Below are 26,590 nucleotides of genomic sequence, written 5' to 3' on the forward strand. Positions count from 1 at the left end.
GTAACTTTGTGTCATAAACGTACTAAATAACAAGAAAACAAAAGACATTCAAGCCTTGGCCTTTTTTTATCAACTACATAAATGTCTCTACGTAAATGCTTGATTATTTTTTTCAAATGATGGTCTCTGTTAGCAGCAGTATTCTTTAATGCTGTATGAGAAACTGAAGTGTGAGGAAAAAATGCTGGATGAAGAATTAAAGTAAATTCTATATGTTATTCTTGACAACAAATCTCCATTATGACCATATACTGTAAAAATATCACACAGAGACATCTATGTGTTTAGCTCTTTACCTAAGAATCCCACAGTTTCAGATTACTTTAACTGTATGCTTTTGATTTGTTTTCAGAGATGGTTGTTCTGGTTTAGCAGTTCTGCAGGTTTCGGCTGGTCTCTCGCTCTCTCTCACATAACTTTTACAAACCAGTTTGATCATAATTTATTATGAAAATGTACCTGCTTTTGTTCTGGCTGTCATTTCAATTAAATCTGACAGTGTGTATAACCTACTGTTTTATTCTCTTTAGTTAACTAGAGGCTTTCAAATATAAAACTACTAATAATTGTCTGTTATTTTTTTAGTTTTTAGTTAAAATGTTGACGGATAAGAAATGCATCTGCTTTTAATCTTTTTGTACCTATTTTGAACCTAAAATATTTTTAGAACATGGGCTTTATGAATGTAATCTTAACAATTAAAAGGGAATGTTTAACAAAGATGTGCAGAGCTGGTTTCCAGAATCAAAACCAAGATTAATAACATTTCATTAACATTAATTAAGTTTTAATTTTCATGTCAGCTCTAGTCAGATTGAGCAGTGTTAGTCTGTCTGTTAGTCTGTTAGTTAGTTAGTGTGTCACGCATGGATATTTTTCTCAGTGTTTATTTCCTGGTTACCTGATTTGACCTGCGATTAAATACCACACGGAGATATCTATGTGTTCAGCTCTTTACCTAAGAATGACATTTTTCTGGTTTAGCAGTTCTGCAGGTTTCGCCTTGTCTCTTTTAACTTTAACGAAATAGTATGAGGATAATTTATTATGAAAATGTTCCTGCTTTTGATTATATCTCTGGCTGTCATCCCAATTAAATCTGACAGTGTGTAATGATTAATTCTCTTCAGTTTAACTCTAGCTGAGTAATAGACTATCACATTTAAATTAAAAATTGGTCTCAATATTTATGTTATTCTTTATTTTATTATTTAATCTTTTTTTGTTACAAATTTCTGGTAAAAAAAAAAGTAGATGAATATAAATTGCATCTGCATATTTTTAAAACATTTTTTTTTTAAAGCAGTTTTTTTGTCTTTATTAAGTGAATAGGACAGTATTTCAGACAAGAAGTGAAGTGGGAGAGAAGGTAGGGACGGGAAAAGTCTTTGAGCCAGGATTCAAACTCAGGACTCCCTGAAGTGCTACTGCACCACATGCCAGTGCACTAACCACTAGGCTATTGCGCCGACATTTTTAAAACTTTTACTCTTAAAAATTAAAAGGGAATATTTTAAAAAAGATGTGCAGAGCCGGTTTCCTGAAGATTTATGAGAAAAATTGCTGTATGAGAATTTCAACTAAAGTAATTTCTAAATGTTATTCTCAACAACGAATCTCCATTATGACCAGAAAGCTGTTTGAGAAACTATAAAACAAGCTTTATTTAATTTGTTTATGAAATGTGTTTCAGGCTTCTCTGTTCATGGTCCCTCTGCTCCTCTGTCTGCTCCTTTGGGATCTTCAGTGGTTTTGCCCTGTTATGTTGATAAAGCTTTACCAGTGGAGGATCTGGAGGTGGAATGGAGAAGAGCAGACTCAGAGACTCTGATTCATCTGTATCAAGATGGTGAGAGTCGACCAGAGGTCCAGCAGCAGGATTATCATGATAGAGCTCATTTCTTTACTGAGGAGATTCAACATGGAAACTTCTCCCTCCGTCTGGACAATCTGACAGCTCAAGATGAAGGAGAATACAGATGTACAGTTCACAGTCAGCAGGATTCTGGAGAAACTGTGGTTCACATGAAAGATGTCGGTGAGTTCAAGTTAAAAAAGGTCAGGTAGAAAAATAATCTAGACCTTTATGTAAATATTTTTGACTTATATTTTAGTTTGTATTCTTTCAGAGCGTTTGCTGGTGTCAGGCTCAGATGAGTCCATCTCTGCATATGTTGGTGAGGACGTGACTCTGAACTGCTCTGTAGACTCTCACATCACACCTGAACACATTAAAGTTTCATGGAAGAAAACAGATAAAGATGGAGATATTCTGGTTTTGCTCTTCCAAAACAACGAGACTTTACCAGATTCATCACATGAGCGATTCAGAGGCAGAGTTGAGTTCTTCACTGCTGAAATCCCCAAAGGAAACTTCTCTCTCAGACTGAAGAGTGCCAGAACTGAGGACAAAGGAGTTTACATGTGTCAAGTGTTTGCTGGAGGAGCTTCGGCCAATGCAACCATAGAGCTGGAGAGACTGGGTGAGTTATGGACAAAGAAATAAACAAGTCATTCAGTGTTAAATTGAATCTTTAGGGTGTAGCGATACATCAGTTCCATGGTTCACTTTGGTTCATGGTATTGGAGCCACTGTACGATTGAGTTCTGTAATTATCTATGTTCATGTGAATACTGACAAAGATGGACATTTCCACATCCACTAATAACTAACACACTAATTTCAGTTCTATTTTATATTTTTAATGACTCATCAAACACTTCCTGCTCTTCCTTTGAATTCATCATTATATTTTGCTGCTCTGTTGTGTTTAAGCAGACCTACGCTGCATATACATATACTTACAGAATAAATTATACAGGCAAGTTAAGATGTATTTACTGACAAAGGACTTATATCAACAAAAAATGGTGGTAAATCCAAGGATGGATATGTTGTAGCTTGCTTTGAAGAATGTCTTTCTCTCTGCAGTGAGGTCTGCAACAACTAAAACTTGAATGCTTGGTAATCTTGAAAGAGAGAAGACAACAGCCAGAAGGTCCACAAATATATTTAAACTTATAGATGAGGGGGAGTTTTGCGAGAACTTTGTTTGTATTTGAAGAGTTGCATGTCACATAAATATATTTACAGAGTCTAATAGAATGACAGTGATTGGAGTGAATTGTCTGCTGATCATATGTTGATAACGGCCTAATGCCTTCATGGCCTGAACTATCACTGTGCTCGAATTAAAACACATAAGCTTTGCAATGGTTATGCCTAGAATCCACATTACTCCAGAATTTCTGACACTTGAAAATTATGGCTATTATAGTACAGTGCAAAGCACTTATTTTTTGAATGGACTATACAGTGATTGTTACATATTGCTTTGTTTCTGTGTTCATTAATTTTTGTCTGTTTCTCAGGTTTTTCTGCTGTAAACATAATAATGATGATTCTCTGTGTTTCTGCATCTGGATCTGCTCTTCTGCTCTGCTTCATGATCTACTGCAGATCTCCTACTAAAGGTATGTGCAAAACAAAAATATTCTTTTTATCTATAATTCAATGGTTTTCAGCTACAGAATTACAGTAAAATAAATTATATATAATGTGCATTGAATCTTGCATCTAAGCAGTTTGCACACCGGTTTGATAAAGGATTTATATTATTCTTGTTGTTGTTGTTAATGATCATCGTGATGATAATAGTACTAATAATGAAACCTAAATAAATGAGAAAATTTAAAAATATATATATTATATAAATTATTTTTTAAAAATCTGTTATGAATTCTTCAAGAACAAAAGCAAAACAACTAAATGAATTTTAAAATGTCTGGCAGTCAAGGTTAGCAAAGGATTTAAAGTCCACATGAAACGGAAGCTGCAACTTTTATTTGTGTTGTGACGCAGTTCCTAGATAAATGTGATGTAATGTAAAATGTAATATTAAAGGAGAAAACAGTTGGTGTGGCTTGTTTTTCTACGGCAAGCTGATTGGATGTAGTAAAGTAGACATTTTATTCAGAAAGATGGGGAAAACGGGCCATTAGAAGAGTTATTAGAACCTGTAGAGCCACGCCAGCAGAGGGGGCCTTTGCCCGAGTACTGACTCAACTCCACTTCCTCCGCTTTCACTTCTTGTTTGGAGCACATTTCAGCGGTAAAGTCTAGATCGGATACGCGACTGGCCGGAAGTGTACATCAAATATAGTACATACATAAAAATACATTTTTTATGACACTGTATAACAATAATTAATATTTTACAGTACTGTGACGGTTAGGTTTATGATTGGGGTGGGGTTAGGTGTTAAAAAATAGTTTATTGGGTAATTTAATAGATAGCATAAATAATACTCGGTACAACCATTGTTTTTACGTTACTGTAACGGTTGGGTTTAGGGTTGGGGTGGGGGTAGACGTAAATAAAATACAATAAATGGGAAATTTCATAAATAATATAAATAATTCTCGTTAACTTCTGGCAGCATCCATATCCGATCTAGCAACAACCCACTTCAGCGAGGACTCAGACACTGATACTTTGCAGAGTATTGCAAGTTTACCTGCCTTACTGAGCATTGTTCCATGTGACTTTCATGACTGCTTTCCTGTGTATGACCTGGCTTGTTTACCTCACTTACGGCAGCTAGCTTTGTGCAACTCTCACATGGTCACCCACTGAAGCTAAGCAGGGCTGTGCCCGGTCAGTACCTGGATGGGAGATTGCATGGGAAAGCTGGGTTGCTGCTGGAAGTGGTGTTAGTGAGGCCAACAGGGGGCGCCCAACCTGCGGTCTTTGTGGGTCCTAATGCCCCAGTACAGTGACAGGTACTCTATACTGCTCAGTGAGCACCGTCTTTTGGATGAGACGTTAAACCGAGGTCCTGGCTGTCTGTGGTCATTAAAAATCCCAGAATGTCCTTCGAAAAAGAGTAGGGGTTTCACCCCGGCATCCTGGCCAAATTTGCCCACTGGCCTCTGTCCATCATGGCCTCCTAACCCTCCCCATATCATAATTGGTTTCATCACTCTGTCTCCTCTCCACCAATCAGCTGGTGTGTGGTGTGCGGTCTGGCGCAAAATGGCTGCCGTCGTGTCATCCAGGTGGATGCTGCATGCTGGTGGTGGATGAGGAGATTCCCCCCATTGTGTAAAGCGCTTTGAGTGCCCAGAAAAGCTCTATATAAATGTAAGGAATTATTATTATTATTATTATTATTATTATTATTACGTTCCTTGTTATTGCTTTTTGTTCTGTTTTGGACTGACTGTTGTTGCCTTGACCCATTGCTTGCCTTTTTACTTGTGTCTGCTGGATTTCCCTTTTGTTTGTTGAAAGATCTGGACTGCTTACCTGTTATCGACTCTCTGCCTGTTTACGCGTTTATGTATCAGTGCAAGAACTTTATTAAACCTCCGCAAATGGATTCTAACTCTGCCTCAGTCTCCTCGTTACACAACCTAACAGACTCTTCATCACCATTTCTGTTTGTTGTCAAAACTGACAGGTGGAGGGGCATGGTTAAATATGTCAGCCACGCCCAATACCCAAGATGTACGCAAGCTGACAATTTAGCTAACAAAAAAAACATAAAACAAAACAGGAAGTGCATTTTCAGATCTCAATTAAATATTACAAAGGGCAAGCCATTTTTTTTTGTAATGACATGCACAGATGAATTGATCACCACAAAACTAGCAATGTGAGCTCACAAAATTAATATGGTTAGTTTTGATTTCATGGGGACTTTAATAAAGACAAATCAATAAAAAAAATGTGTGACGGTATCATCGAAGTTTGAATGGGAGCTATATAATTGTTCAAACAGGGAAGACATTTTAGTCAAAGTACTTTGTCATTTGTGTTCAAGCTTTGAAAAAAGTGATGAAAATATTACACAAATTGTATAACATGTTGACCCTTTTTGTTGACCCTTCATAAATTTATAAAGTCTTTAGTTCATTACAGAATATTTAAGTCACTCCAACTTTTAATCTGCTTTTCTAGACTAGTCAATTATTAAATATATGAAACCTTTTTTACGGTCCTGCCATGTTAAATGCCAACATTCAAATATTTTGCTCCATTTGAATTCCAGTGTATTTTATTTTTCAGGTTTCTTTGTTGAGGAACCTCTAAATATTTTTTTTAATATGGGATCCTCTGTGGTTTTGCCCTGCCATGTGGACAGACACATATTTAAGAAAATACAGAAGGTGGAATGGAGAAGAAAAAACACCAAGACTCTGGTTCATCTGTATCAAGATGGTGAAAGTCAAGTACAGAAACAACATGAAGATTATCATGATAGAGCTCATTTCTTTGCTGAGGAGATTCAACATGGAAACTTCTCCCTCTGTCTGGACAACCTAAGAGCTGAAGATGCTGGAGAATACACATGTACAGTTTACAGAAACTGGTTTGCAGTGACAAGAGCAGCAGAGATAAAACTGGCACCCTGTAAGTAAATAGATAAATGAAACAAATTGAATCTTTTCTAGTGCTAGATGGCACATCATATTCAATGATGTAGGAACAGATACAGCAGAAAATTTATGGTTAAAGGCTTACAGGAATGTCAATTCATCAAACACTTAAACATTCAGAAATTTGATGTGTTGATAGCTTGATAATTAATATGAAAGCACATATGCATGTAAATTGCTATCCAATGGTGGTGGAATTTAATGGATAATTTAATTGATTATGCATGTAATTACTTAATTGAGCAATAGTAAAAATTTGCAATGTGAGACGTTTTCATGTTAGAAACATTGTCTCTGTTCCTTTAAAGGGTTCATAGTGAACGGTTCCTCAGATCCTCAGACAGTTCTTCTGGGAGATTCAGTGGTCTTGCACTGTCAAGTTGACACATACTTGTTACAGAGAAACGTAAAAGTGGAATGGACAAGATCAGACTCAGAGACTCTGGTTCATCTGTATCAAGATGGTGAGAGTCGACCAAAGAAACAGAACAAAGAATATCGTAACAGAGCTCATTTCATTGTGGAGGAGATTAAAAATGGAAACTTCTCCCTCCGTCTGGACAATCTGAGAGCTGAAGATGAAGGAGAATACACATGTACAGTTTACAGTGACCAGAATTATGTGTATTCAACAGAAGCAAACATTGAGTTACTGGGTAAGTGAAAACAACTGGACCTTATGTTTTAGACATGGTCAATATAGTATTTTCATTTAATAGTTCATTTACAATATAAACATTCTGTTCTTTTTCTAACTTCGCTCGGTGTTTCACTATGGGAATCGCTTTGGGCGTGACCAACTACGGAAGCTCCTATGACACCACGTCTGTCTTTGACAGACAGGTTGACCTAAGACTGGGCTCCGCCTCCCTTTTATAACTTAGGACAACCCTCTACCTTGTCATTTGCGCTTTCTTCCCGTGAGGGACTACAACAAGCTCTCTCAGCACATCCAGCATAACCGCTGCTGCTTTTCGTTTAACTGTTCATAGAGTGGGCCGTCATTGGATTTCGCTACCGAACGTGAAATCAGCAAAGGATCGTGTTGAGTGACATCGCAAAATTGAGAATAGTGTCCGCGTCAAGGCGAGCTATCTCTTCATCCTATCGAATATTTAATTATTACGGTCGGATTTCGAGTGGCGTCAACAACCCTACAAATTTTTTAACAGGCTAACGTGTAGTGACAAGTCCGTGGATTAACTTTACACCCAGCTATGTCGACAATCATCACCCCCACCAAAAGGAATGAGTCGAAAAGCAGGGAGATTGCATCCCGCCCGTGTCCATCTTTGTGTGGAGCAACCATCTCGGGTAGGGACACTCACCCAATGTGCATCGTTTGTATGGGCCCGAAACACGCTCAAACGACGCTCGCGGACCCACAAACATGTGCTCACTGTGCATCAATGCCAGTGAAAATCTTAGAAAGACGGTTGAGAGTGGCAGTGGCGAACCAACAAGACCCATGTCTGTCAGGTACTGCCACGAAATCTACGACTGCTAACCATCAGCCGCAAGCTACCACGAGCTGGGCGGACATGATGGAGGCCAAATGCCCGGCCATGCCACCTCTGTTTGAGGGCCTCCTTGCAGAGGAGGGAGAAATGGATGACGAGGACGCAGATGGCGATGCTAATTCTGACCTCCTCGATCTGGACATGGAGGACGAGGAAGAGGAAGACAACTCCTCTTTCCCGACTCAGCAGTCGAGACCCACTAGCGCAGGTGGCACAACCGCTCAGTCAGACGGTAACCTGCACGAGGTCTGTAAACGAGCCGCGGCTAAGCTAAATATAGCTTGGCCCGCTGCCCAAGATGCGGAGGGAGCAGAGAGGGACTTTTACGACGGAAAAAGGTTACCGCCTGCTCAACCCGCTGCGAGACAACTCCTGCCAGCTGTGCCTGCGTGCATGAAGGAGATGGCTCGTTTTTGGTCGAGCCCTTTTAAAAGCAAACTACCCACAAAAGGGTGTTCTAAGCTGGAGATTCATGGGATGAGAGAACTGGGGCTGGCCGAACCCCCAGCGGTAGAGTCGTCAGTGGCCTACCATCTCATTCCAAATCAACGGTTTACTTCTGCTTCCTCTCCGATTGCTCTACCAGGCAAGATGGAACGACTCACAGCGTTCATCTACCAGAGGATGTACAAATACGCGGCGCAATCAGTGTGCTCGCTAAACGCTGTAACTTTACTGTCAGCGTACCAGGCGGAAATTTTGGAAGAAATGGGCCGTCAGCTCGACACAGGAGTGCCCAATCCTGCACTTTGGGATGAAATATGTGTGGTGAATGATCTAATCTTACGATCTTCTCGCGGCGCAGTTCAGGGCTGCGGCCGTGTAATGGGCTTGGCCGTATCAGGTGAGAAAGCGTTATGGCTAAACCTGTCAGGCTTAGGGGACGCACAGAAAGCGGACGTGATGGACGCAGCTTACGACCCAACCAAGGGTCTGTTCGGTCCAGCCCTTGAGAAGATGAGGGAAACCAGCACCCTCAAAAAAAAGAGGATGAGACATTCAACCTCTGTCTACCCCGCAGACAACTACCGCGCCGTCCTCAGCCAGAGTGACAGGGCTTCGCTGCAGCCGCGGCGGCGAGAGGGAGGCTGATTGTGCCGAAGAGCACGAGACCAGCTCCCGGCGGACAGCAAGTTGGTCAGCGCCCGCGATCGGATGGATCTGGCCCATGGGGAAAACATTCCTTCGCGGCCGCGGCGGCTAGAAACCGACCGCCCCACCCCGAGGAATGCAAGAAAAAGCGTATGACCTGACACGCAAGCGTTCCCGCATTACTCTCTCTCCGCCTGCAAAGAGAGTAAGAAAATTGTTCTGCCCTGTTCAAAGTTCAGTGAGGGCCAAATTTTCAAGTTCTCCTCAAGTTCAAGAAACAGAGGAAGGTGTTCAGTGTTACCAAGCACTCATGCAATGTGTTCAGGCACATTTCGGTTCATGGGTTTTCAAAATAAAGAATGCAGCATCGCATCCAAGCCAAGGGCCAAGGGTGAGGTGCAACCCCAAATTAAAAAACACAATAAATGTTGCACTGTCGCAGCCAGGCGATCAGCCGAGGGCGATAGTTTACAGAAATCTAAAAGACATAGCAAGCACCTCTCTAGTCCCACCACTAGAGGGAGCGCTTGCTCAACCAATGAAATGCTGCGCGACAACACAGATGACATCATCATTGCGCGACAGCCAGGGATCGGAAGTATACAAGGGCCCTCTGTCGGCTCGCATACTCAATTGGTGCGCATGCGCAGCTCACCCGTGGGTGTTAAGCACAATTTCACGGGGATACAGACTCCAATTTGCCAAGAAACCACCAAAATTCAACGGAATACTGGTGTCTACGGCCGAAGGAGAGTCGGCTCGGGTTCTGACGGACGAGATAGACTCTCTGTTGAGCAAACGAGCAATCAGAACGGTGTCAAAAGAGGTAAGCTGTCAAGGCTTTTATTCTCTGTACTTCGTGATTCCGAAGAAAGGGAGCACGTCTCTTCGTCCAATCTTAGATCTACAGATGCTAAACAAGTACCTAAGAGTATAATTCAAAATGCTGACACACAAAGTGCTTTGTCGATCGATTCATCCAAACGACTGGTTCGTAACAATCAATCTGTCAGACGCGTATTTTCACATAGACATTTATCCGTCTCACAGGAAATACCTGAGATTTGCATACCGAAGCACAGCGTATGAGTTCCAAACTATTCCGTTCGGACTTTCGTTAGCTCCGAGGGTTTTCAGCAAATGTGTGGAAGCTGCTCTTTTCCCGTTGCGAAACAAAGGAATACGAATAATGTCTTACATAGACGATTATCTGATATGCTCCTCATCGAAAGAGCAAGCAATCAGGGATGCAGACACAGTATTAACCCATTTATGCAATTTGGGGTTCAAAATAAACCGGGAAAAGAGCCGTTTAGAGCCCTCTCAGTGCACAGAATATCTGGGGCTCAGATTAAATTCCCTCTCCTATCGCGTCACGCTGACAGAGAGGAGAATCACGTCTTTCACACAATGTCTCTCCCGTTTTCAGAAGGGGAGAGTGGTCCCGTTCAGGGTATGTTTATGAATACTGGGCCTAATGGCATCGGTAATTTCGGTAGTTGATCTTGGACTTCTCAGAATGAGAGATTTTCAGCGATGGGCTTCACATCTACGGCTATGCTCAAGACGACATCTCAGCCGACCGGTGAGAATAACTCAGAATTGTGTCAGAGCGCTCCAACATTGGAAAAACCCCACAACTCTCAGAACGGGGATTCCGCTGGGGACGGTGTCGTCGAGAGTTACCATGACGACAGACGCCTCACTGAAGGGTTGGGGAGCGACTCTAATGGGCAGAGCTGTGAACGGCGTATGGCCTCCACAGTTGATTCACATGCATATAAACTATTTGGAGTTACTGCCAGTGTTTTTAGCACTAAAACATTTTCTGACTTGGGTGAAAGGCCAGCATGTTTTAGTGAAAACGGACAATACCACAGTGGTTGCTTACATCAACAGACAAGGGGGCACACGCTCCCTTCAGTTACATCAGTTGACAAAGCAGCTGATATTATGGTGCAACACAAGACTATTGTCCATCAGGGCGACTCATGTTCCAGGGCAGTTGAACAGAGGAGCAGACTTATTGTCCAGAGGAAATCCTCTGTACGGGAAATGGAAACTGCATCCTCAAGTGGTGAGACAGATATGGCAGACGTATGGCCAGGCTGCCGTAGATCTCTTTGCCTCGCAGGAAAACACTCAGTGCCCTCTGTATTTTTCTCTAAAAGACAAAAATGCACCGTTGGGTGTGGATGCGTTAGCTCACCCATGGCCAAACGTCCTTCTATACGCCTTTCCTCCACTGAGCTTAATTTCTCCCACTTTAGTCAGAGTGAGGGAAATGGGCCTATCACTGATACTGATAGCCCCACGTTGGCCATCCAGGCATTGGGTTGCCGAGTGCAAATGCTGTCAGGTCAGCCAGGGCCCCTCCCTCAACAAAGGGACCTGCTGTCCCAAGCAGGAGGGGAAATCTATCATCCTCACCCAGACAGGATAGCTCTTTGGACCTGGCCCTTGAGAGGTGGAACTTGAGTGCAGCAGGGCTGCCTTCATCAGTCATACACACTATACAGAGTGCCAGAGCCTCTTCCACTCGCACACTTTACAGTAATAAGTGGCGAGTCTTTGAAAAATGGTGTGAACCGAGAAATATTGTCCCTTTCCAGTGTTCAGTAAGGGACATATTATGTTTTCTCCAGGATTTGTTGGACAAAGGAAAGGCTTTCTCTACTTTAAAGGTGTATTTAGCAGCTATATCTGCTTGTCACATTGGCTTTGGTAACGAATCTGCAGGTCGACACCCTTTGATAAGTCGCTTCATGAAGGGAGCACGCCGTAAGAGGCCGACGTTGAAGACGATGATGCCGTTGTGGGATCTGTCTACAGTCTTAGAGGCTCTTTCTCAACACCCTTTTGAGCCACAAGATGGCATTGGGTTGAAGTTCCTCTCTCTTAAAACAGCACTGCTTTTAGCCCTAGTGACAGCGTAGCGTGTGAGTAATTTACAAGCTCTCTCAGTCAGCCCATCTTGTTTACAGATTGCCCCAGGGCTCACGAAAGTTTCCTTTCGTCCAAACCCTGCTTTTGTACCTAAAGTGGTGGACTCATCGTATAGATGCCCCACGACAGAACTTACAGCTTTCCATCCTCCTCCATTCTCCTCACTGGAGGAGCAGAAGTTGAATGCATTATGTCCAGTACGGGCGCTTCATAAGTATGTGGAAAGAACAGCAGGCTTCAGAAAGAGTGACCAGCTGTTTGTATCTTGGGCTACTCCTCACAAAGGAAAGCCGTTGTCCCGTCAGCGGCTGTCCCACTGGATTGTAGAGGCAGTATCACTAGCATATGAATGCAGAGGCTCTCAAGCACCTGAGGGTTTAAGGGCCCACTCCACAAGGAGCATGGCAACTTCATGGGCCCTTCTTAAGGGGGTTTCTGTTCAGGATATTTGTGTGGCAGCCAGTTGGGCTACACCACACACGTTTGTGCGTTTCTATAGACTGAATGTGTCTGAACCATCCTTAGCACATGCTGTGCTTGGAGCAGGAAAATCTGGGCTTATTTAAATTCCAACAAAGGGTGCAGTCCGGGAGTGGTCTATATCTCCCATAGTGAAACACCGAGCGAAGTTAGAAAAAGAACGACGGGTTACTTAACGTAATCCCAGGTTCTTTGATAACAGAGTGAGGTGTTTCACCAACTTTTCCCTTCTTGCACAAGAACGGGAAGAAATCTCACTGCAATGACAAAGTAGAGGGTTGTCCTAAGTTATAAAAGGGAGGCGGAGCCCAGTCTTAGGTCAACCTGTCTGTCAAAGAGCTTCCGTAGTTGTTCACGCCCAAAGCGATTCCCATAGTGAAACACCTCACTCTGTTATCAAAGAACCTGGGATTACGTTAAGTAACCCATCGTTTCCAAATGTTAACATTATGATCATTTGATTTACTTCAGTATTTAGTTTCAAACAAATATTTATATAGATGTAAATCTAAAAAGGCTATTAACACAGTAGTTCTCAATGTCAGTCCTCTAGCCCCCCACTCTGCATTTTTTATGTCTCTTATTTAACACACCTGGTTCAGAAAATTAACTTGTTAGAAGAGCGCAATGCATGAACTGTGTTTTGATTGACATGGTCCCTACACAGTGTGCATTACTCCCAACTCCCTTCTGCTTTATTGCTCTCTTCATGAGCATGGGAAATTTTCACTTCACTTCAAAACTTTTATTCACAGATTTGTGCAATGCCACAGCTTGAAGCAGCTTTATACACAGATGACACTTAGTAGAGAAGTGTGAATCTGACTTAATATACCGCTGTAAATAAATACAATTAAATTAACATATCACTCACACACACACACACACACACACACACACGCACACACACACACACACACACACACACACTATAACAGCCATATAAATGAAACCCATATGCTCCTTAGTTTACACTTCAATTTTTTTTCTTAGATGTTTTGTCCTGTTTCTAGTCTAAATATCTAACAAATCAAATCCTAAATCAAGTAGCATTTTCTAGACAAGCACAAAATCTGTCTTGTTTTAAGAAATAATATGCCAAAATTAAGTGAGTTTTTCCTTAAAACAAGCAAAATGATCTGCCAATGGGGTAAGAAAAATAATGTAGTTTTTCCTTTTGACATAAGATTATTTTGCTTATTTTAGGGAAAAAAATGAATTTTTACATAGTATTTCTTAAAACAAGACATGTTTTGCATGTTTTGTCCATAAAATGCTTCTTGATTTAAGAATTTTAGATATTTGGACTAGAAACATGACAATCTAAGAAAATCTAAGTAAGAAAAGCATTTTTTTGCAGTGTAACTCATTAAGACACAAAAGTAATGTTTCCTATTGCAGAAGAATAACAGTGAAAAAAAGACACTTCAATAATGCTTAAATAAGGAGAATTTATATATTCCAAAGAAAGTCCTAACTATTTATTTCATTTTCTATTAAGACTTTGATGTTCAGTGTTCTCATCACACACTTGCTCCGCTGGGATCTTCAGTGGTTTTGCCCTGTTATGTTGATGAAGCTTTACCAGTGGAGGATCTGGAGGTGGAATGGAGAAGAGCAGACTCAGAGACTCTGGTTCATCTGTATCAAGATGGTGAGAGTCGAGCAGAGGTCCAGCAGCAGGATTATCATGATAGAGCTCATTTCTTTACTGAGGAGATTCAACATGGAAACTTCTCCCTCCGTCTGGACAATCTGACAGCTCAAGATGAAGGAGAATACACATGTACAATTTACAGAAATCAGACACCAGTGTTTTCAGTCAAGAGAAATTTGGTATTGAGATTACTAGGTAAGTCAATGAGAAAAAATCTACTCCTATCCATCTTTTTCTGCATGTGGCTAGTGTGTGTAAAATTATTACATTATTACATTATATGTTTCATTATATGTTTCACATCTGGTTTTAGAAACTTCCACTGAAAAAAAATAGTTTTAAATAAGAGTGTGTTACAAATAGTATTTGTAGTGAAAACTAGGTTGCTGTTGGAAGATGTGTTCCAAAAGAGGCCAGCAGTGGGTGCTCAACATGGAGCCTGTATGGGTCCTAGTGCCCCAGTATAGTGAAGACTGTCCTATGGATAAGACAGTAAACCAAGATCCTGACTTTCTGTAGTCATTAAACATCCCATGTCCTTTAAAAAGAGTAGGTCTGTGTCCAAGGCATTCTGGCCAAACATGTCCACTGTCCATCATGGCCTCCTAATGATCACTGTATCTACTTACTGGTTCTTTACTCTGTCTCCCCCAAAAAACTAGTATGTGGTTTGTGGTTCTGGCACAGAATGGCTGCTGTCATGTCATCCTGGTGGAGCTGCACACTGATGTTGGTTCAGGAGTTGAGTGCTGAGAAAATCTTTATATAGCAAGCATTACCTGTTATATTTCAAATAAACATTCAAACAGATTAAATTTTAAACGTGCATGTTTGGACTCATTGTCTTGTCGAATAACTTATTTCAGGGGCATTTTCTCTGCATCACAGGGGGACAATCTCTTCTAGTATTCTGATGTATTCTAACTGAATCAAATGACCTGGTCAATAATATTGGGCTATCAGTGTGAGAAACATGATTTCTGCTCTACTTCCACACTTTACAATCTTTACAGTGAAGTCTTGAATTTGGGACCTAGTGGTCATTTGATATGTAATACTGTTTAGTTGCAAATTCAAAACCATTATTTTTTTCAACAATGGTGCAATAATGGGAACTTCTCACTGACAGCATAGCTTGTGATTGTAACTGAAGTTTAAGGTAATTTTAGGTAATTTTTGATCTGTCTGGAGGTGATTATTGACTGGGTCTTTGTTATTCTAACTATTTTTCAATCTATTTTAACTGTTGCTCGTTTTCGTTTAACGTTTTGTTGCAACTTTAAGATATTTGAGATTTTTAAGAGTACACCCCTTTTGATGCTTTAACCAATTCTTTGCTTTCCATATTAATATTATGTACAGTACAACCAATCATTTGCATTGCACAAATATCACTACTGGTAATAACAGTAGTTCAGGAAGGACACAGGTAGTTCGTTAAAACAAGTGTCTTTCCCTGAGATCAAGACTAAATGCACATTGATTTTTTTTTTCAGTCTGATATTTATTCTGCTACTACTCAAAAGAAGACAAACAAAATGAAAGACATGTTCTGGATGACTAATATATACAATAAAATTAAGTTTTTATAGCTATAGGGTTTTTTATATTTTGCTGTTTTTGTTTGTTTGTTTTTGACATGGTACATATATTTAAAGTATTTGTTTGGAAAAAACGTGAATCTAATAAGGGAATCAAAGACACACATAAAGTGGGGCCATCATTCATTACAACGTAATTTGACCTAACAAGAGGTGTTGTTTTTTCCTCTCTTTATAGATCATGTCTTACGACTTCAGATGATTCTCGTTTTCTGTCCAAATATCCTGATGTTTGTTGCTTTTATCCTGTGGGGAGTTTCCGAAGGTGAGAGTTTCAATACTGATGGTTTATTATATGCATTATAATGAAATATTTAAACATTTGACTTATTTTTGAATGTTATTAATATCTGCTTTTGCTTCAGGCTCTCTGTTTGAGTCGGTCTCTTGTTGTGCTCTTTATTTTCTGAGACCTCTTATGTTGCTCTGGGCCGCTCCATATGTCACTGAATTCACAGGTATGAATAATTTCATTATTTATAGATTAACATAATTTATTCATGTAAAAAGTTACAAATATTATAAATCAATCAGATTTTTACATAAATTACTAAATGTGTTCTTTATTTTATTACTATTCCTGTTTCATTGTGACAGTTTCCTAACTACACTCAATGCAATACTGCAACACAATAAAAGCTACATTTCCATGTTGATGTGCATTTTTGTCTTAACCAGCCTTGCTTGCAACATTTGTATTTTAGAAACGATTTCTATTTTTGCGATCTCACGGTTAAACAACAGCATAAACTACTATGATAATAATCACCACAGGTGCTGATTATGTGTTTTATAATTATAACGTTTTAAATGATTCCAGTATGACTTTGAATACCATTTTGAATGACATTTGCATCCCTACTCAAAGCAGCAGCTGATATATTACCTCAGATCTTAAAAATAAAGTAACTAGCAAATAAAATGTATGCAGCATGACTGTAAAAACTGTGAACTCAATGCTATCCAGCAATATCAGTCTCTCTGGAAGCTATGTATTTTAAAAGTTGTTCATGAGTTTAATATGTATTTATTACATAAAAAATGTTACCATGTCATTGGGAGTGCAGTGCACTATTATGCGCTTCTGAATTTCTGTGGTACTTAAAAATTTCTGTCGCATAGTGTCTGGTGCAGACAGCCAAATTGCTTGTCAATGGAATCTGGTCACATTGCGTGTATTTAGGTCATTTTTGCTGTGTTGTTCTTGTGTTAATTTAATCTATTTATTCTCTTTTGCAGGAAACATTAAAACGTTTATGGAAAGTTATACTTTTAGAGCAGAATATGTGGTTTTCTCAGCTGTGTTTTATTCAGGTAAATAAATCCAAATGTTATTCAACTGTTGTTTTATTATTATAATTCATATATACTGTATATATCAGCAATAATTAACTGTACGTAATATAATATTCTGTACAATCTGCAGAGAATGTAAAACATAACATAATGCTAATAGTTAATAAAGCTAATAGATATAAGGAAGTCTTAGTTAGTTTTAGTGTCTGAGTGTGTGCTGAATGTTTATGAGACACATTTTATCATCGCTCTTATTAACAACACTGGCTGTAAAGTATATGAAATGTGGTTCCCAATATTCAATTCTTCTTATTGGTGTATATACAAGACCACAATATTTAGAGAAATAATAATGTAATTGCTTGTGGAAACTACTAGACAGACACGACCAACAAGAGACTAATGCTGCATCCCAATTTGTATACATATACTACGCCCTAAAAGTATGTACTTTTTTTGTGAAGAAAAAATACACACTTTTGAGTGTGTAACAGAAGAATATGCAAGCTTTGGGACACACTACTTCCTCATTAACAGATCGTTATGTTGCTTAGTTACGAGCCCTGTCAATCATCCACACATCATCCACATTTCTGTCATATTGAATTTCCTACCTTATTGGAGAAGCAGCAGCAGGAGAATCTCCCATTCATGAGTCTTTCATGCAGAGAAATCTCCTCAGGTGTTTGGATAATTCTGCATTCAGTCCTGGAGGGCCGGTGTCCTGCATATTTTAGTTCCAATCCCGATCAAACACACCTGAACCACCTAATCAAGCTCTTTCTAGGTATACTAGACTTCCAGGCAGGTGTGTTGGAGGAAGCTGGAGCTAAACTATGCAGGACACCGGCCCTCCAGGACCAAGTTTAGACACCCCTGGGTTAGAGTATGAACTCTTTTTTTTCTGGTTATTACCAGAAATAGTAGACTTTGGCAACTTTGACATGCTCTTTTCAACATAGTATGGTTTGGGACATACTAATTCTATTTTCAAATACTATTTAGGACAGATAGTATGCGAATTGGGATGCAGCAAAAATTAATACAGTAGTGTTTTTTTTCTACCTAGACATAGTCAGTCCACAGTCCAAAGATATGCGCCATAGGTGAATTGACTAAGCTAAATTTGCCTTAGTGTATGTGTGTGAAAGAGTGTGTATGGTTGTTTCCCAGTCTTGGGTTGCAGCTGGAAGGGCATCCGCTGTGTAAAACATATGCTAGATAAGTTGCCGGATAAGCTGAAAAGAAAACAAATGAATGAGTGACATAGTCGTTTTTTTTTTTAGTTTGTTTGCTGTTCGCGTGGGGCTATTTACAAATACCAGTAAAAAAGGAGGACAAAAAGAAACCAACAAACAAAGAGACAGATAGAAAACATACCTGATGTAAAAGGAACATGAGTGGTGACAAATCAAAGAACCAACACCAAATGATTTCCAGTTAACAGTTCCTCTAACTAGAGTAAAAGTAAAATGAGAATTCAAAATCTTAAACCAAAGTTTATTTTGATGCCCTAAATAATCTGCTCTAACCTCTGAAACATAAATACAAAGGGTGGCCTTCTGGTGAAATTTAACACAGATGTTCTGCTGGGAAAAAAATATGTTGCTCAACTTGTTTACCTGCTCACTTTTCCCACTTCAAAATGGCACACAAGTTTGCTCACACAGTGATAGATTCACAGAAATTAAATACTTAAATAATAACTTAAATAGAGCATATACTATCAAACACAAATCAAACACACACATTGTCATTCATTTATTCAGTCAGCCATTCATTCAGTCATTTATTGTTATTGTTAATTTCTCTTAATTGTATTTAGTTGTTTATTTCTTTTTTTTATATTTTATTTATTTCTGCAAAAAAATCTGGACATTGTTGTTTTTATTGTTATTTTCATAAACCCTTATAACTCTACCTTTATTTAACATCAAAGAACATTGTCTTATGTGTCATTGGAAATCAAGGATTGTTGTGATTGGTTGTAAAGCCAGCCCACACTATTCACCACTACCAAGTCGACCCATTACAGACCCTGTGCTATTGCTTTGACATGTAGTTAAAAAAACAAAATTGCAAAACAGGGTCCGTATCAGGCTATGGGTTTGTAGGCAACACAGGACCATGTGCATTTGATGCAGAATTAGTACTGTAAACTTTACTGTTACTGTTAACTTTATTGTCCCCTTTTGGGACGATTTGTTCTGCAGTGTAATAGATTAACAACATACATGTCATACTACACACTTACAACAAACATTAAACAACATTAATAGTGCTAAAACAGCAGGTACCTCTTCCCTTAATATTCAGCAAATCAATCGCACAAAGAACAAATGAAAATGCAGCTCTGTTGATCCTTGCTATAGGGACCTATACTGAGATCCTGAAATGAATCAAATGAGGATGTGATATGTCGGATGTAATCTGATGAGCTGTCTCTAAAGTCCCCAAGAAATCAAAACTAACAATATTGTTTTTTGTTAGCTCACATTGCTAGTTTTGTGGTGAACAAATAATCTGTGCATGTCTTTAGGGAAAAAAATTGTTTGCCCTTCTAACCTTTAATTGAAATCTGAAAATGCACATCCTGGTTTTGTTTTCAGTTAAGTTGTCAGATTACCTATATCTTAGGTATTGGGAGTGGCTAACATACTTAACCACACTGCTCCAACTGTCAGTTTTGACAACAAACAGAAATGGTGAAGAGGGGTTGTCTGTTAGGTTGTAGTAACTCTCCCCAAACCCCTTTCCTAATCTTTCTGAATGAAATACCTACTTTACTACATCCATTCAGCTGACTGTAGAAAAAACAGGCCAAGCCCACTGCCATGTCATTGAATATTCTCTTTCTCTAGGAACTGTGTCACAATACGAAAAAAATACACATCTAATATACACGTGTCACAGCTTCCAGTTCATGGGGACTGTACCACCTGAATTTCATACAAATTATAAATTGTATTTATTAATTATAATTAAAATTATGAATTGGGCGTTAAACATCCCTAAATGTAATAATAACCTAGCACTGAATTTTAATCACAGCATGCTTTATGTTCATGCCTGGTGTCACACGAGTTTCACTAATGATCAGAGTCAAATATAACAACCCACGTTTAAAGTCCTGTAATACTGTAAATATACTGTCTCCTCCGTAAGATGAGAAGAGTTTTGACATGTATCTCTTTTTCTGTCTTCCAGTTCTGTTTAAATCTGCTTTCGACAAAGGTCTGAGTTATGCAGGATTTGAAGGTGTCATGATAATAGTCCTCTTCGTGATTGTGCTTCTGTTCAACCTCATCTATATTATTTACTGTAAGTATTTCAACTTTATCTTGTCAGTCAGTTTCACATGACTCTCTGTGTTGTGCTTTTCTCTTTGTGAACATCTGCTTCACATCTAAAGATATAAGGAACATTAGGTGTTGTGAATTGATAGACCAGGAGACTTTCAGGCATCGTCAAAGCAGTATCCTTAAATGAGAAGGAAAATCTGAACTAGTGCAGCATGGCCCTCAGTTAAATAAACAATTCAGAGAGCAGTGCTTATTAGTAAAAACAAAAAACTGGCATGACAAGTTTAGCTGAAAATCTTGTTTCTGTGTTCTGAGGTTTCCCCTGACCTAAACGACCTGAAAATACAGTATCACCCAGGCATTCATGGAGTAAAAGACACAGCCATGCTTTGAACTTACAATTTGTTTAACTTTGGAGAAACTATAGGGTCTCTCACACCTAGGCTGTCAAACCTGATTCCTCAGTCAGAATGTACAATGTAACACCAATGTAACAATATTTACAATGTAAAACACATTTTATATCATTTAAAATGTTGTAATCTCACACTAGTAATAAACTATAGTTAATACAGTTATATGTTACTTGAAGAAAATGCAAATAATTTACAGTATAGAGAAAACAAAACAACATATCATACTCCAACAACCAACTATGGAGAGAGATTAGACTCAATAATAATTCACGCAAAAGACCCGATGTACACATGCGTAGCCAAATTCACGTACGTAAAATATTTATTTATACTTACAAAAACAATTCACATGCACAAAATAAAAATACATTTTCATAAAATACGTTTCACAAATGCAAAACACCATTTGCAAATATAGAAGAGTGTACAAAAAGTTTTGAATGTTTAAAATTCACGAGTTCATCCTGAATGAGAATGTGCAAATCCTCTCTCACGTACGACTCACCCTGAATACGAGTGTGTGCATTTTTGAGACTTTCCTGCCAGAAACAGGCAACTCGTACCTCTCAGCCAATCAGATGAGAGCTGTACTCGATGTCAACCACTCTGCGCTTCTTTTGCGCAGTCTGTTCCTCTAACCAACATGGCGGATACTCCTGTAAGTCAATACTGTTTCCTACTAGTTTGTGTATACGCTTTTTATAGTAGAATCTGAGTGTATTTTCAGTAAATCAAACCATTATATTTATCAAGTTCAAGTATGGGCAACTTTGGTCCTAAAGGCACTTGTTGTTCTTGGGACAACAAACCTCAAGAATCAAATTAGTTCATCCCTAACATAATTTAAACAACAAGGTTTGTTCAAATTACAACATGGCGGCTAATACAAGATGCTTTGCACATTTATTACTATACACTTAAATTAGCATAGACTTAACACAAGCACTTTTCTATTGAGTTACTGAAAATACACTCAGATTCTACTATAAAAAGCGTATACACAAACTAGTAGGAAACAGTATTGACTTACAGGAGTATCCGCCATGTTGGTTAGAGGAACAGACTGCGCAAAAGGAGCGCAGAGTGGTTGACATCGAGTACAGCTCTCATCTGATTGGCTGAGAGGTACGAGTTGCCTGTTTCTGACAGGAAAGTCTCAAAAATGCACACACTCGTATTCAGGGTGAGTCGTACGTGAGAGAGGATTTGCACATTCTCATTCAGGATGAACTCGTGAATTTTAAACATTCAAAACTTTTTGTACACTCTTATATATTTACAAATGGTGTTTTGCATTTGTGAAACGTATTTTATGAAAATGTATTTTTATTTTGTGCATGTGAATTGTTTTTGTAAGTATAAATAAATATTTTACGTACGTGAATTTGGCTACGCATGTGTACATCGTGTCTTTTGCGTGAATTATTATTGAGTCTAATCTCTCTCCATAACCAACATCAACATATCAACCAACATATCAAACTCTTGATTGTCTCAAATAAAAGTCCCAACAGTGGTTAATGAAATGCTAAAACATGGTGTTAGAGCACAGAGAGAGAGAGAGTCAGAGGAAGACAAATAATGTATGATGTATGTTTGTGTTGGTGTGGATGTTTTTCGTCATCACCACATTAATACTGAACCAAACGGCATGTGTCGTAGTTACCAACCTGTTCATCAATGAACCAAAATCATCAGACTGGAGGTTTTAAATATCAAAAAAGAGACTTCATTCATAATAAAGCAGAGATGTCTGAAAACAACCCTTCAGGACAACCTGAAGTCTCCCTTAGGCAATCTGAAGTGTTTTGTCTCCATCATCCTGCTTTTATACATGCAGTTTCACCTTGCATGTTTTTGCTCTGCATATTTTCACTCATATATGGTCCTGTTATTTTTAACTCTCAGCCTGCTAGCTAAGATCTACATAAGCAACTGCTTTTTACACTAGAGAGGTCACTTCATAGATGCAAATTATGCAAAAGTGTTTACAGACATTGTTATGATGGTACATTTTACTCACTCTCCTGAATGCCTTTCACAATATAGCTTCATATGAGTATTTAACATATATAATCAGTGCTTTACATATTCAGTTATTCTACATAATCAGTCATTCTTCAGAATAGCCTTCTCATAGCAGGCTCCCATAACCGGCTTCAGCACCTCTGTGGGCTCATTTGACACATACCCAGTTTTAGCCTGGCTCATGTTTACTGCATACAAACTGCTTCACACTCAGAGATTAAAAAATCTTCATCATTTAGAAGATCATCTGCACTCATTCATTACTACTGTACCACAAGTACAAAAGACACCAGTTTAAATGCAATATTGATGTCAGTAACATTTCATATTTCCTTAAATCTAACTTAAAATTTCTAGAGTCTATGTATTGACTGAGGAACTAGAGTCAGGCTGTTATATAGTTGAAATGATGTGGATAAACAATATGATAAATATAGACTAATTACAGTATTTCATAGTGACACACACACACACACACACACACACACAGCTTCTGCACATTGACATATGGGTATTTAAATCTTTTAAAATGTTGATAAAATGATTGTATTTATTTATTAATTTCAGTTTTTTAAATGCGTTTAATAATTAATGGATATGATATCTAAAGCTTTTGTATAGAAAAGACTTTGAAAGTGTTTGAAATGATTAAATTATAAAAGTGTTTGATGTATTTCAATATTTTTTATTTCAAATGATGATGACACTGTGTAAACCTTGTGTCTAAAAAAAGAATAAGAAAAATAATACAATTAGTTCTGTATGTAATTGTTGTCATGAAATTCAAAATCAAAAACATTCTGTTTCTTTGTCAGTGTTGGATACAATCTTTAAGAAATTAAGCCAGAGGATAAATACTATATTCGATGTTCTGGCTGGTATCAGCTTGGATGTTCTGCCTTCACTGCAGTTCATCCTCCTGTTCTTCGCCTTTGGATCTGCAAGAGGAGGTAAATTTACTGAATTATTCAAAATAATTCATATATATATATATAATTTATTTTTTATTTATTTTATTTTTTCTGGGGAAGGTTATTTATTTTGATAGGAATAAAAACTTTTTATTAAATATATTTTCGTTGTCTGCAGAACAAATCTGTTATCCAATAATTTGCCTAATTAACCAAACCTGCCTAGTTTACATAACCTAGTTAAGCATTTAAATGTCACTTTAAGCTGAATACTATTATTTTGCAAAGTAAGTTGAAAACACTCACAGAGAATCTTATTATTAAAAGGTGGTGTTGTGTGTGCGTGCGTGCGTGCGTGCGTCAAAACACCACCTTTAAATAATAAGATTCTGTCCAGATTTATTCGAAGGAGAAAAAAATAGCAACAAGGTAAATGCAAATACTGTGATGATAATAACCATCTAAATCAGGGGTGGGCAAACTCGGTCCTGGAGGGCCGGTGTCCTGCATAGTTTAGCTTCAACTCTACTCAAACACACCTGAACATGCTAATCAGTGTCTCCAAGATCACTAATTATCTATAAGCAGGTGTGTTTGATCAGAGTTGGAGCTAAACTGTGCAGGACACCGGCCCTCCAGGACCGAGTTTGCCCACCCCTGATCTAAATGATCATATGACTAGACATGTGAGTAGGGTTTGCCTTGGCAAACAGGTATTTTTGGGCTTGTATTCAAACATCTGATGTCAGCCATTTTGGGTTGTTGCTAGATCGGATATGGATGCGGCTGGAAGTTAACGAGAATTATTTCTATTATTTATGAAATTTCCTATTTATTGTATTTTATTAATGTCTACCTAGACCACAATTCTAAACCCAACTGTCACAGTAACCTAAAAACAGTAGTTGTAGCGAGTATTATTTATGTTCTCTATTAAATTACCCAATAAATTGTATTTTTTATCACCCACCCCCAACTCTAAACCCAACCGTCACAGTACTGTAAAAATAAGAATTATTGTTATACAGTGTCATATATTATGTCAGTATATTAAAGTGCATATCGCACTTCCGGCGTGGCCACGTGTCTGATCTAGACTTTACCTTCATTTTGTGCCAATAATAAGTCTATGGAGACATTTTGGGTTGCATTCTTGCCCCTCAAGGGGAAAGTTTAACCTTGACCCCTTATCATTTTGTTAGCATTATGTTAACACAATGAACATTGTGATAGACATATGTTAATTATGTTAACATCATGTTAACAACTCGAATAGCATGTTGTTAAGAGGTTGCTAATCATGTTATAATGTTAACAACATGCTATTCTAATTGTTAACATGAAACTAATCTGAACATTATGTCAACGGCATGCTAATCGAGTTTTGTTAACATGATTAGCATGTAGCTTGCATGATGGTACTCGTTTTATCATTTTGATAACAACATGCTAATCAAGCTGTTAGCATCATGTAAAAAACATGCTAATTGAGTTGCTAGCATGATGCTAGCATGATTAGCACGTCACTAACATGATGCTAATCATGTTAACATCGTTAACAACATGCTACTTGAGTTGTTAACATGTTGTTAACATGATTAGCATGTAGCTAGCATGATGTTAACATGATTAGCATGTAGCTACCATGGTGTTAGCCTGACTAGCATGTAGCCAGCATCATGTTAACCCAACTGTCATGAAGCTAGCATAAAGCTAGCATGAGTAGCACACTGGAAGCATCATGTTTTATTACTTAGTAAGCACTTTTAGAATGTTATATAAGTTAGCTTGTTATTATTAGCATGTAGCCCGTCATTTCGAACATGTGTAGCACAATGAGGATCTAGTTTGCTAGCATGAGTCTAACGAGCCAATTACCATGTCTCTACAATGTTCTGATGCTAAGATATAGCTGTTGGAACAGCTGCTAGGGTGCTCTGTTTTGTTTCTATAGGTGTGGTTACAGAGTGAACTTGAGTGTGGTTGGTTGCCTAAGTCAAATTAGCCCACCCCCACAGAGAACAACAATAGTGGATTTCAAACCCCACTAATGAAACGCTTTGCTTTTGGAAATATAACATAATGTCTTGTATTTATTTATTTTTTATATTTTTTAATGTCAGTATGAATATTTTTGCAATACTTTAGAATAGAGAAATTCTTGCTATTAACTGTTGCTTATTAGCATGCATATTATTGACATACAGTTGAAGTCAGAATTATTAGCCCCCTATTGAATTTGTTTTTTCTTTTTTAAATATTTCCCAAATGATGTGTAACAGAGCAAGGAAATTTTCACAGTTTTTCTGATAATATTTTTTCTTCTGGAGAAAGTTTTTGTTTAATTTCTGCTAGAATAAAAGCAGTTTTTTTTAATTTTTATGAAACATTTTAAGGTCAATATTATTAGCCCCTTTAAGCTATATATTTTTCGTCTGTCTACAGAACAAACCATCATTATACAATAACTTGCCTAATTACCCTAACCTGCCTAGTTAACCTAGTTAACCCTTTAAATGTCACTTTAAGCTGTATAGAAGTGTCTTGAAAAATATCTAGTCAAATATTGTTTACTGTCATCATGGCAAAGATAAAATAAGTCAGCTATTAGAAATGAGTTATTAAAACTATTATGTTTAGAATGTGCTGAAAAAATCTGCTCTCCGTTAAACAGAAATTGGGGAAAAAATAAACAGGGGGGCGAATAATTCAGGGGGTTTCATAATTCTGGCTTCAATTGTATGCCTGTTTATTAGAACTTATCAAGTACATATTCTGCAGAATCTTACTCTACACCCCTAATCCCAACATAGTTAATAGTTAATTAATAGCAAGAATTGAAACAAAGTAAAATGTGACCAATATTTGTTTTCCTTGTTGAAGTGCGCAAAAGGCGCAG

At 38.2% G+C, this 26,590-nt stretch overlaps 1 protein-coding gene across 1 annotated transcript in view; it reads left to right on the top strand.

Moving 5' to 3' along the window:
* The window catches only part of LOC130220846 (uncharacterized), a 56,222-nt gene that overhangs the window by 4,364 nt on the left and 25,268 nt on the right, over positions 1-26,590 (top strand). Inside the window, exons 2-12 of the mRNA XM_056453093.1 lie at positions 1,694-2,038; positions 2,130-2,483; positions 3,373-3,474; positions 6,072-6,416; positions 6,751-7,098; positions 13,982-14,332; positions 15,917-16,003; positions 16,104-16,196; positions 16,978-17,052; positions 20,242-20,355; positions 23,596-23,730. Of these exons, the coding sequence (XP_056309068.1) occupies positions 1,694-2,038; positions 2,130-2,483; positions 3,373-3,474; positions 6,072-6,416; positions 6,751-7,098; positions 13,982-14,332; positions 15,917-16,003; positions 16,104-16,196; positions 16,978-17,052; positions 20,242-20,355; positions 23,596-23,730 (2,349 nt within the window). The remainder of the gene's footprint in view (positions 1-1,693; positions 2,039-2,129; positions 2,484-3,372; positions 3,475-6,071; positions 6,417-6,750; positions 7,099-13,981; positions 14,333-15,916; positions 16,004-16,103; positions 16,197-16,977; positions 17,053-20,241; positions 20,356-23,595; positions 23,731-26,590) is intronic.

This window comes from Danio aesculapii, chromosome 3 (assembly GCF_903798145.1).
Source record: "Danio aesculapii chromosome 3, fDanAes4.1, whole genome shotgun sequence".
NCBI lineage: Eukaryota > Metazoa > Chordata > Actinopteri > Cypriniformes > Danionidae > Danio > Danio aesculapii.